The sequence below is a fragment of the Melanostigma gelatinosum genome (assembly GCF_949748355.1).
Source record: "Melanostigma gelatinosum genome assembly, chromosome: 6".
NCBI classification, from domain to species: domain Eukaryota; kingdom Metazoa; phylum Chordata; class Actinopteri; order Perciformes; family Zoarcidae; genus Melanostigma; species Melanostigma gelatinosum.
In genome coordinates this window covers 10,550,800-10,563,414 of record NC_136639.1, presented here as the reverse complement: position 1 = coordinate 10,563,414, position 12,615 = coordinate 10,550,800, and the positions used below count along the sequence as shown (strand labels likewise).

The 12,615-nt window shown below is 41.5% G+C and overlaps 1 protein-coding gene across 1 annotated transcript in view; it reads right to left on the bottom strand.

The window, feature by feature from the left end:
* Positions 1–9,682: 9,682 nt before the first annotated feature.
* The window catches only part of hmcn2 (hemicentin 2), a gene marked incomplete at its 5' end in the record, with an annotated part of 44,929 nt that continues 41,996 nt past the window's right edge, over positions 9,683–12,615 (bottom strand). The window contains 5 exons of the mRNA XM_079269421.1: positions 9,683–11,369; positions 11,503–11,629; positions 11,718–11,837; positions 11,930–12,223; positions 12,301–12,429. Coding sequence (XP_079125547.1) covers positions 10,991–11,369; positions 11,503–11,629; positions 11,718–11,837; positions 11,930–12,223; positions 12,301–12,429 — 1,049 coding nt within the window. The 3' untranslated portion in view covers positions 9,683–10,990. The remainder of the gene's footprint in view (positions 11,370–11,502; positions 11,630–11,717; positions 11,838–11,929; positions 12,224–12,300; positions 12,430–12,615) is intronic.

The following is a 12,615-nucleotide window of genomic DNA, read 5'->3' as shown; positions in this document are numbered from 1 at the left end:
GTCATTGCAGAGGACAACAGCAATCAAATGAAACCTTTTATTAATTTCGCTTTGCAAAACTGACAGTTTTGCAAAGTTTTGCCGCTCTGTCTAAATACATTGAATTGAAAGAGAAAAACCACAGTTACCTATTGTTTGTCGGTCATAGCTTCCATGTACTTTCAGCCAATATTTAGTCTTGACAATTTTGTCAGCTATTTCCACTGGCCAGGCGAAGCATTGCCATTAAAGGGCCAGAGCCCCAGACAGACATTACTGCACTACTCTATCCAGTCAACGGTCACAGATGACGTAAAGTCAGTGTGTAACAGTGTGAGTGTTATGTCACCATGTAACTTTGAATGTTTATCATCAGTGCGATGAGGCTCAAGGCTAGTTTCTGACTCTGGATGAATTCCAAAGTCTGCATCCTCTCTGATTATGTCGATATATTACACAGGTAATATTGGACATGTGCCATTAAACGTTACAGCGAGGCCCTACTCTGACTGAATATCCCCATTGTGATACAAATGAATTAGTATCCACTGTATGTGTTATAGCTGCATGCCTCACAAAAAGACTGTCGGTGTATTTGCAGGCACTTAAATAACTAGTTATTGCCAGCCCTTCCAGTAACTTGATTTATTAAATGTTCTTAAACCCAGTTCCTGTTTCGTCATTTAAGGTAACCCAGGCACACCAAGCTGACAGTTAGGCCCACTTTTGCCAACCATTACTTTCAGTTTTTCCAGTGTGTACAGCACCCTTTGGCTTTAGACGGACGCTATTAGTGACTGTTTGACCGATTCGTCATGTAGAATTGGTCCACGAGGAAGTCGCTGAACAGGAGCTGTTTGAATGGCTGCTCAGCCAAGTTACTCTGTGATTTCATCCTTGTAGTTGAATGTTTCCTTCATTGTAGCATACACACTTTCTTTTCTTCTTCCACAAGCAAACCGCCATGTGCTGACACCACCGGAGCAGAGCAAACCTTGGTAAGGAAGCGTTGTAGACACACTCGGAGCAGAAGAAAAACACTGCACGCGATGGAATAATACCTACGGTTCCATCTGCAACATGTGTTCGGTGAAAAAGATCATTAAATCTATCTTTTGATTTACAAGTGACAATGTGTTATTATAATTTAATCAATAATAGATTGAATAGATTAAAGCTCTAGTTGTTAAAGCTGAATATGTGTATATATATATGTAGAAATAATCATTGTTCAGATTGGTTCCTGCATTCCCATTGTCCCCATTCTTTTGACACATAAGAGCCAGCTCACCTTTGCTGTGCACTGAAACAGCCTGCTAGCCTTTTAGCTACCGGCTATAAAGTTAGCCCGTAGTGAGTATAACGGAGAGTTTAAGTTTAAGATGTGAGAGTGTATACCTGAGTTGTTACAACCTATCCCCTCTATCCTTGAAGCTGCCACATGGGGTCCCAGACTGCAGGTTTGAACTACGGCTTTGACGAATGAAAGCCGGGGAGCTGATGGAAAAGTCATCTTCAGTGAGACAGATTTTACTGCTTTCCAAGCCTGCTGTCCCCTATGAGGTCATTTTGGAGGAATGTCCCAGAGAGCTAAGTAAAAGTCAGAGTACTTGACCTGTTTGTTTTGAGTCGTACACCTAATACTTTCCATTTCTTGAAATATACACAAAAGAAGCTTGAATTGCTTCACTTACTGGAGCTGGGACTCAGCACTAACTGGCATGGAGCTTGTAAAAGAGCAGAGCTTGTGTCAGCACCTGTGGTGTATATCAAATGACTGTAGAGGACCTTGCTTCAGGCAATTAGAGTAGTTAAGTTGAGTCACAGACTTGTAGGGGATAGTACAATCATTCTTGGCTAAAACAGATCTGTGTTAGGGTTACACATTCTTTTTCTTACATGTGTCCTCAAGGTGGGCCGCTTTTACTGAACTGGCTGAGCAAAGGATGAGGTTTACAGTGGAGTGCACTGGAGCTGAAACGATAAGTTAGTTGATTAGTCGAAGAACAGAAAACCAATCCGCTCTGATTTTGATTACCGATAATTGTTTTGGTAACTCTGTTACGAAAACACATCCCAAATTCAATGGCTTCAGCTTCTCAAATGTGAAGTTTCACTGTTTTATTTCATCTTTGGCAATTGTCGACTGATTTTTGGATTTTGTACTGTACAAACAAGACAATTGAAGACGTCAACTTCGGCTTTAGGATTGTGTAACAAGCATTTCTTTACTTTTTAAGTGTACCTAAAATTTACAAAATGTTCTAATTCAGGGATTTTTAAGTTAAGCCACTTGCAAATGGTACATAGAAATATTTCCAAGTTGGAATATGTATTGACTGATGATGTCAAGTACAAATCTACAGTATGTCCACGAGAGGTATTTTGGGTTCTCTAACTAACCGATGGAGTAGTTGTTATTCGGTAAAATAATCTCCGATCATCAGGTCATTTGTTATTCTTCACAGTTGTTCTGTGACACAATATATTCGCCAACAGCAAATATAAGTTAAAAAGGAAAAACATGTTCATGAATCAGCATTCTGTTGTAGCCCTCTGTAAACAGAGAGAGAGAGGGACAAGGAGCAGTAATGGGATCATAGAAATACCTTTGAGGTGAATAGTATAACCAACAAGGAGAAGAGGATGTCTGAGGGTAGGATGCTTTCTTCTTAAACATCATTTTGTTAAAGATGTATTTAGCTGTCCGACTTCATCAAAGATGTTGGCCAGTGTCGGTGGAATTTCATTTATTCATGTACTACAAGGTGGTGGTGTCCAGTTTCAGACTGAAATTCTCCCTCCAGCATGTGTCTGCTGAGGCTTAACTAAGCGTACAGAGTCTCAATGTGCTCAAGCTTACCTGGTGCTAGTGCTAAATGTTGCCCTAAACCTACCACTGTATCGCCCTCAATGATTGACTGTGTGCCCTAAACATACACTGCAGCTCATTTGTAATAACTGCTGCTTTGGATGAATGCCATTGAGCTAAATAAACTAGTTTATATTCTGTCAGTAGACATGAATAGTCTGACTCTCATAGATCAAACACTGGTCATGCAAAAACGGTCCACTATTGTAGAGCTGTGATTCACTCTCGATCCACAGCTGCTCCAGTGGCTACTCAATGAGCAAAGGAGGGGGGGGGGGGGGGGTAAACTGGGTACATGCAAAGTCTCGCTACGTGGAACAGGATAAATGTGCATTGTGTTGCTGAAAAAAAAGCATGCATACACACATGGTACAACAGAGAGCATCTCTGTTTTCAAGAGATATTCTGGTGCTTACAACTGGTGAGCTGACCTTGATATATGATATATGATAGAGCTGATGAAAGGTTCAAGGCCTGAGCTATATTAACTGGTTTTTTAAAGTATAACATTCCTAAATCATTACCAGAGTGTCTTGATTTATTATCCACAGCTGACTTTCATCTATCATTCTTTTTTAGTTGTTCATCTCTGTGGTCACTAAGCGTGCCAGAATACGTGTTATTTGCAGCATCAAAGATACAGCGAATTAGTTACAGTTTGTTGCCATGGACTGCAGTATTTCACAAACAAACTCTTATGTCTCAAACTGAAGTCGAGCGCATTTCGTTGGCTCTGTTCGTGTTGTAAAATGCAGAGGGGACAAGCTAAATATAAGTGTGTATTGGATTTCAAGGAGCATGAAATGGTTGAGAGGAAAGCCAGAGAGCGCACTGTAGCCGTGCTCCACGGTGAGTCCCAGGGCACTGGCTGTGATGGATGGCTGTCAGCCCCTCCAGTACCACCCCATTTCCTGGGGTCAAACACCGCCGGAGGTCACGTCCCTCTGGAAGTCAGCCACCAGCGCATCGAGTTCCAGGAAGAAAAACTCTGATCAAATACATTCTAGACACTCGTAAATTGTCAAATGGAGCCTGAGCAGAAAATATGACTTTTGGAAATGCGCTAAAATGATGACTCTGCCAAGGCAAATAGTGTGCTCATAGCGTGGGATGGTGTCTATTAGGGAAACCAAGAGTCTTCTGCTAAAAACTATACTGCATTGACTGACTCTTAGAAGTGGTAGAACATGCCTTTATTGGACTATTCAAGTTTAAAGGCTCATTCTTTTCTTGTGAGGTCATTCTATGCTTGCAACTACCCAGCAGTTAAGTCGATATCCACTGCACAGATTTGATGGTGATCGGTGTAGTGCCTGACTTCTTATGTTGCTCCTTAAGTAGAGTTTTTGAAGAGTTCTTGGATTAGCTACAATTACTGCAACATTTCATGATCAGTTTTAATTTTGGAAATGAGACTTCCTGCTGTAAATGGTTTATTGAAACTGTGTAAAACATATCCTGCTAATGATGGGAGTCTAATCATAATGTGACAGGTCAATCAAAGTCATGAACCACAGTTACTCTATAGCCGCTGTGTGGGGGGATGGAAACAGTTGCCAGGCCTGTGAATGAAGTGTGTTGCACTCAAGCCAGTTGCGACTTGCTGGTTTTGATGTTCTGAAGCTTATCTTGCAGTTGAGAAACACTATAGTGTTTCACGCAAACGTCTGCAGATTGGAGAACAGCTGTTGGAAACACTCAAAATGAACAACTTGAACTTAAAAAGTAATTTTACAACCGTGTGATTACAGACGGGGGCTCACGGGGCATCTGGTTGCAAACAGGAAACACAAGTGTGGTTTGGTTTCCCTGTTTCCAAGTTTTGAGCATGGTTTCCATCTCGTCCCTGTTTTACATTCATGGTCCTTTTCATTCTTTTATAATAGCATATGTAATATAGTTGTACTTTAGAGATACTTGATTTGTACTCTTAATTTTAGATACTATTTGTCTGTTACACAGAAACCACCACATAATATTAATTGGGATAATGACATACAGAGGCAACAGTTTACCTGCTACAGAACATTATTTTAACTTGCAGTGTAGTTATGTGACTATTTGCCGCAGTGGTATTTTTGCAGATAGCCTAAGGTGCTCTCGCTTTGGCGTGAGAAAGTTCTTCTTTACCGCCGGTCCTACACAGTATGGGTTGTGTCTGAGAAAATCACTGGAGCAGGATTGACAATTACCTGTCCAACAGGGCAATAAATCTCAGCAGAGTGATGAGTGACGAGGTCTGGAAAATGGAGGCTGTTGCCTCACTAATGGAGCCGACACCAAATATCCTGAGGGGGCAGCAAACTTGCTTGCTCAGTCAAATGTTAAGCATGGTGTGTAGTATATTATTATGAGCTTATTATTTAAACCTGCATTAAGAGATTTATTAGCCATGTGGGGGAACTAAGCTAACAAACACAACACTGACATATTCCTTCCTTTTATGCTCATATGGGAAACAGATTTTTACATCCAACAGACACGGAGCATCTTCAGCATTCATTTGGTGTGCTGAGAAGGTAGCATCCTGTCTGTTTGAATGTTTTTGCTGAAAAGCAGCTGCCTGCTGCTGCTGAATGAGAGCAGTGAGGGTGAACCAGTTGTTGATTATTGCAGCTTTAGCTGTGTTAATAGTTCTTAGCATCACGTCTCAACCTAATTCCCGGTTTACACAGTAGTTACTGAATTATGCATGCTTCATTTATATTTCAGCATTTGCACTGCTACCAGCTTGCTATGATTGTCTTATTTGTAATGCTTATACAACAGTTTTTATTCATTTGAGCCTGGAAACTCAATTTGCTCGGAAAAAATGTGCGTGAGGGAAAAGCGACTCTGGGGTCTGGAGTTCTGCTGTAATGCCGCGGCTGATGTGAATGATATCAACCGCAGAACCGAACCCAAAACAGTAGCTTTGAGACTTTATGGAATGCAACCAAAGAACTTTGCGGGCTCTCTCTCTTTTTAAGCCTGTGGTGGTCTTCTTACCTCTTTCCATAGCTACAAAATGTTAGGATTTGATACAAGTACCTTTTTTCCCCCCATCGGCATTCGTGGGGAGTAATGGTTGGAAGCAGGGCTTGGCTGGCAGATTGTGGAGCAGGATGGATGGAACTACTGTGGTAAGCAATGTGGCGATGAGATCAGAGTCTGGCCCACATTAAAAGCGAAGCAAGGGCATGCACTCACACAACAGCTACACTTCAGCCAACATGTTTAGAACACATGAAGGTGTCTTCCTGCTTTCCTGCAGGAAATGATTCGAATGAGGGAGCGTTGTGGGTGGTTGGCAGAAGCGTGTTTGACCCCGCAACAGTTCGTGATGATATCATTGGCTGCATATTCTACAGACATATGAAGTCTTATACACGGCTGTAAAAAGTAAACACTGGTCCAAAAAGTCATTGATGTTATTGGCAAGCTGTTCCCTTACGTGTGCAGGAAATAGCGTCAAGCTGGCTGAAAAGAATGATGTCAAGGCGGATACCACACAGTGTGCTTGTTTTTTTTATTGCTCCCCTGAGAGAGGTGCTTCGAGGGCAGTGTTTCATAATTGTAATGCATATCTCCATGAGCTCATGCAGACTGTGACACTTCTGCCCCAGATATCAGCCTCTATATCAAAAAAAGAAATCACCATTTCTCCTTCAAGAAAAGGCTTAAAAACACAGATTCAATGTTGCAACACAGAACACAGCCTTCCAGCCTTTTAACACACAAATTACCTCAAATGATGGTCTGTCTGCCGTGTCGGCATTATTCCACACTTTTTTCTTTCCACCGGCCAGATTTTATATCTTGTATATAACACTGCTGCCATGGTGACAAGTAAATATTACCATCGCATCCTTTTCATCTGTGCACGAGTTATTTCCAGCAGGGCATGGGGTAATGCTCTGGGTAAGAAAAACACGTTGCATACGTATGTTGATCATCAAGTTCGTATGAAGCGAGAAATGCAATATGTCATCTGGAAAATACACTTCAGTTTCATAAATTTGTCTCCACAGTTTGAGTGCTATGTAGACGAAGTGTGTGCTAGTAAATTCTGTTAATGGTTTTGAAACATGTGGCCAAAGTCTTTTTATACTCACACACAAGTCAGTGTGCAGCCTGAATACATTTGCATTTCTGGCATTCGGCGACCCTCATCTTGTGCGAGGTAATAAGGATGCAGGACTTGCACAAACACACATACTGTAGAGGACTGTTGAAGGAGTTGGACCTGTGGTTGTTCCTCACTCAGGCAGTCCAAAAAGTACTGAAATCTCAACTTAACTTCAAAAAACCAATTCTGAACTTGAAATAGACGTTTTTAAAAGAATCTGGCGATGAACTGACAAACTAAAAGATGCAAACATAGATACATTCACTATTTTGCCCGAAGCTAAACTTTGGACCTTGGAGTCTTGACAAGCTCTCCACATCCTCCACTACACTTTCAGCATTAGTTCTCAGTCACCACATCATAGTACAACTCAATTTCCCCCCACTTAGTCACAGACAGTAGAGTTAAGACAGCGTGAAGCTGAGGCAGCATTACTCATATTCATTACTGGTCTGGATTCCAGATGAAACAAAAAGAAAAGAGTTTGATCGTCTTTTTCAGTGACAGCCCTTTGTGCAGTGTCAAAGAAATGTAATCCAACTTCGTCAGTGAACAAAAACTGACCTCGTGTAAAGTTTATTTAAATAACGTTGTGTCATGTTGATATTGTAACTTGGCATCTTTGTGCATCTGTTGTAAAGATATCAGTTCGTGCAGCTTCAGGCTTTGAATATTCTGTGTTGCTGTGAGAGAAAACTGTGTGGTCCAACGATGCCTCGTTTGGCGTGTAAAGGGGCATCAGATCTCAGGCAGAATCTAGGACATCGTGAAATGTTTGACAATACTTTAACTTGAAGAATTATTTAGTTTGAAGGTTTCATTTGGTCATGATGGTTACGCTCTGAGCTCCATTGCTTGTACCTACTAATAGGCAGCAGTGTTGTGCTCATTAGTGGAGTGGAGCACAGTAAGTCCCCGTTTCTCCTGGCATGCTGACTGTGTAAAGCAGTAGGGGAGATAGCACTGGTAGCCATCGCTCAGCCTTAAGCAGTCATTCCCACTAATACTTTGGGTTTTATAGAAAAGAGGAAAAGGCCTCCAGTCTGCCTCACAGTGCATTTACATGTATTACAGGGAATTTGTGAAGCTTTATGAAACCTTAATGACTGACTAACTTCCAGTTTGTTGTGCAGTCCTGCTGTTTTTATCAGAGTGTAATGCTCGTTTCTTTTTCCTTTTTTTCTTTTTAATGCTATTTCTAATTATTTGCATCCATTGCTTTTTCTATTCACATGTATCCATAAAAGTTAGGAACTGCTGCTAGTTAATGCCAATGGTTCAGACTTATTAAAGACATAGCCCATATTGATTTAATTAGCTTCACATGTACCCAAAGGAATAATGTTTGATAGCCGTTTGTCTGGAAACACTATAGCTTAGAGAGCTTACATTAATGGAAAACATGTAACATATATTATACAGGGCCCAGCTGAACTGCCACCGCAACAAGAACTTGCTTCATACATATCTGCATTATATTTGTTTCAAGATTTTAAGAATTTCATTGTGGTATTTTGGTATGCTGAATAATACAAAAATGTAAACCAAGTGAAAACTAGTTTAGCCGACTTATACAACAACTTTGAGTAAGTAACTTACTAACAAGTATTTAAACCCCCACACAGTTGTTCTTTCACAATCACTTGTAATTCCTAACATCCTGGATAAGCTAATGACCACATCACAGAAACAGCAAAAATCAAAACAACTGGAGGCTACCTCCCCCCCAAACACACGTACTGAAGCATCAACAAACACACCCACCCAGCTCTGCTCAGGTCAGCTTTCCATGTTAGTAATTTCAGGGAAATGTACAGCAAAAAAAATGAGTTCTGTATTACAGATGTCAAACTGTACATTATTTTCCACCTTGTCAGTTAAATTGTTAAAAAAACAACCTAAACCCATAGAATGGTGTCTACATAGGTGAACATTTTTGTCCGTAAATGAGGTTATGTTGAAATTCCCTCCTGCAGAGATTGATCCACTCAAGGTTATTACAACCAGCAGCTCAACATACGACAGTGAAGAGCAACAATACACACAGAGCACCGATGGCCCAACAGTTCAGATCTTACAGTCGGTTTCGACATTTTGACAACAACCTAAATCTTGCTCCATCTACTGAGCAGCTGAGGTATTACAATGGCCATCGACTCCAGATGTTTCTAAAGTGAAGAAAAGTCAATCAGTGATATGACTTCCTGGCTAGTATTCAATGCAAAAGGTTCTTGATTTAAAGCACATTATAAAATCAGATATCAGTCAACCTCCATATATTATGCAGATTTGTCTTTACCTCTCACCTGCCAAATGCAGAGCTGCTTTTGGCTTTGATGCTAAGCAAGATTTTAAAGACTGAACATTTTATACACTAATTTGCTTCAAAAGACAGCCGATTGAATGCGCATAAGTCAGAGACAGAGATCAAGAATCATAACAGAGTAAGAACAATATTTTAGATTGACTCAAGGCTTGGGTCGGTGTAGGCCAGGGTAGAAGTGATCTCAACATCAGATTATCTCAGGGTTAATACGTCATTCATTAACATTATGGACAAAGTGTAGGTTGGGCGTAAACTCTCTCCCTGGTTAATGATACATGTTTGCAGTGGTACTGTTTGTCAGCTGCAATGTGCTGTTTACAAAACGTTAGTGCAGGTTCGACAATGAGATATAACTAAGACTGACTGAGACCATGGTACGGTAGTAACAGGCGACAGCAAATTGTTGTCCAGTTTATTTCTACACATATTTGAGACTCATTTACAATAACAGGGACACATTTGTTCAATCTGCAGGATTAGAGCAAACAATTATACAGCAATTGTGGGCATTTTATGGTTTTCAGATCATTTATGTTTGTATATTGATGGCACGTGTAATTACTGAACTATTTCAAATGTTTAAATGAGTATTAAAATGTTGTGTATCGTAGGACTGCGACTAACGATTATTTTCATTATCAATCAATTTGCAGATTGTCTGTCTCGATTAATTTAGTCTTTGAACAATGTCCATCCCAGTTCGTTCAACTCCAAGGTGATGTATTTAAATGTCTTTTTTTGTCCGTCCAAAAACCACAAAACAATACGTTTAATATAATACAAAACTCCATATTTGAGAGGCTGAAAACAGCATCTTCTGCCGTTTTGCATGAAAAATGACTTGATTGCCGTTCTTTCAATTAACTACTCGATTGGTCAGCTAGTCGTTAAAGCTCTAGTGTATAGTGTCATGAATGCAGGAAAGACATGCCATGTTATAGCTAATGCTCCACTGCAGAAACTGTAATTGTAGTCCAACTCTGTGGAGAGTAGAACACTAAAGTACATTCAGATTAGCACCTTTAAACTTTCACACGTGATACAAATGTTATAAAAAGAGTACAAAAACACGAACGACAGATGAAACAATGTCGCTAGCTGGAAAGACTGATGTGTACAAATTACTTAAATAAATTAAAATAGTGGGGCAAAAATTTTACAATTTCATAACTGTTGAAAGACTTGTATTGCCGGCTGCAAACATTTTTTCATATAAGAATGAATCTGTCCCAGAATAAGATAACATACAAACATAATGATAGAAAGCAGAACAAAAATAAATTGGTAGTTCCTGATGGATACCAAATAACTTGCTTGGTTGACGTTACATTTTTTTGCATTCTGCATTTTTCAGATCATGATGAGAAATATGTTTTCCTCAAATAGGGCATTTAGGGAATAAACTAAATATTTTGTTCATCCAGCATGTTTGTCAGTTCAGAATTCTTCAACAGAGTAGGTTCTGCTCTATGATTAATTCAACAGAACCTAGTGAACATTTAACAGGACGTTTTCCACCATGACATTTCAGGCACAGAGGAGGGTTTCCATCTTCATGAGATCCACTTACTAACCATGTCCACCTGCTCTTGTGTGTTAGAGCTTCTTTGCGTGGCCTAATGTGTCCGAGGCACAGGGTTTGGGGGGAAATGCCTTGTGGGTAAGAGGCATCCGAAGGCCACTGGGAGGCAGAGTCATCTGTGGCTCAGTATGGGTACGTCGAGATGGAGATGTAGATAATGAAGATGCTCTGATAGGTAATGCGGCCCTGCAGGGAGATGGTGGTGGCCTGCACCTTGAGGCGCACTAGTCCTGGTCCGTTCAGAGCCCGCAGAGTGAAGATGATCCCCCTGCCTGCCTCGTCTCTGATGCCAAACAGCCGGCCCATTACGCCCGTCGCCGACTCTTGCTCAAGTACGGTAAAAGACGTACGCTCTTGCAGGACGCCTGACTCTGAGAAAGCCGAAAGTCGTACCACATTGTGATTGACCGGAATACCAGAGGGGAGAGTGAGCAGCTTGTACTGCAGGAGCAGAGGAGAGCCTCCTGCGGCGCAGTCCAGAGAGCAGGGCCTGTAGCACGTCCTTTAAAGGTCAACAGGAAAGTGCCACTGACACATTAGTATTACAAATATTTTATAGCTACAACATACTGAACTCATAAGTGCAGCATGTACAGCCTAATTATTGTATTTACACTTTTAGTCATGCAATTTACCCAGGGCTTCGTCCACTCTGATAGGATGCAGGGCAGGGAGTATCCAGGCACTGGTATCCCCCTCGGGTATTAAAACACATCTGATTGTGTCCACATTGGATGCCTTGATCTACACATTCATCAATGTCTAGAGGCAGAGAAAGGGGATAGGACCTTAGCTGCAATAATGTAAAGGGAGGAAGAAGTTTATAGTTACAGTTTAAAGAAGCTCTTACCTTTACAGCTCCTGCCATTGGGTAAGAGCCGGTAACCAGGGGGACACAGGCACTTGAAACTGCCAATGGTGTTTCGGCACTCGTGTTGACATGGCTTTCTGAGCAGACACTCATCTACATCTGTACGGAGAACAATGTGTGAGAATCAAGAGGTTGACAAGACGGTATGATGTGGACTTATGCCGTCTTTGATAGTTTTGATACACACTCACCAACACATGTGCCGCCTCTGTTGGTGTAGCCCACAGGACAGCTCTGTCTGGTGATGCGAGACACTCCGTGAGAACGGGAGAGGATCGGCCTGCCGACAGACGACACCAGCTGTGGGCGGAGTCTTGCTCTGACTCTGGTGCCGTTGGTGAAGGTCTGCCCTCTCTCCAGCCCCGCGCAGGAGCGCCCGTCTCCAAGCAGCACAGTACCGGGAGGGCACAGGCACCTGAAGCTGCCAGGCACATTGCGGCACTGGTAGGCACAAGGGTTTGGTGTCTGCTGGCACTCGTTAACGTCTACAAAGTAGAACACGGGTCAAGTAAATTGTCATGTGCGAGTGTCATTGGAGAGAAAACAGATATAGATGTCTTACCCAGACATGGCAGGCCTACTCCCTGGGATCGGTAACCTCTGGGACACACACAACCGTAACCCCCGATTGTGTTCTGACAGATCTGAGTGTAGCGACACATGTGACTTCCATCCTGGCACTCGTCAACATCTGAAAAATAATCAGTAAACAACAATATATCACCACCAAACCTCAGCATTACATTTGTATCTCCTGTAACTATTTTGATAAACTTGATCAACTTTTTAAAATGCTGAGACTGACCTTAACTGTGATACCTTTAGTAATTTGGGATGGTGGTAGCCTCTATCTCAAACCAGTGGTGCTATTGGGACT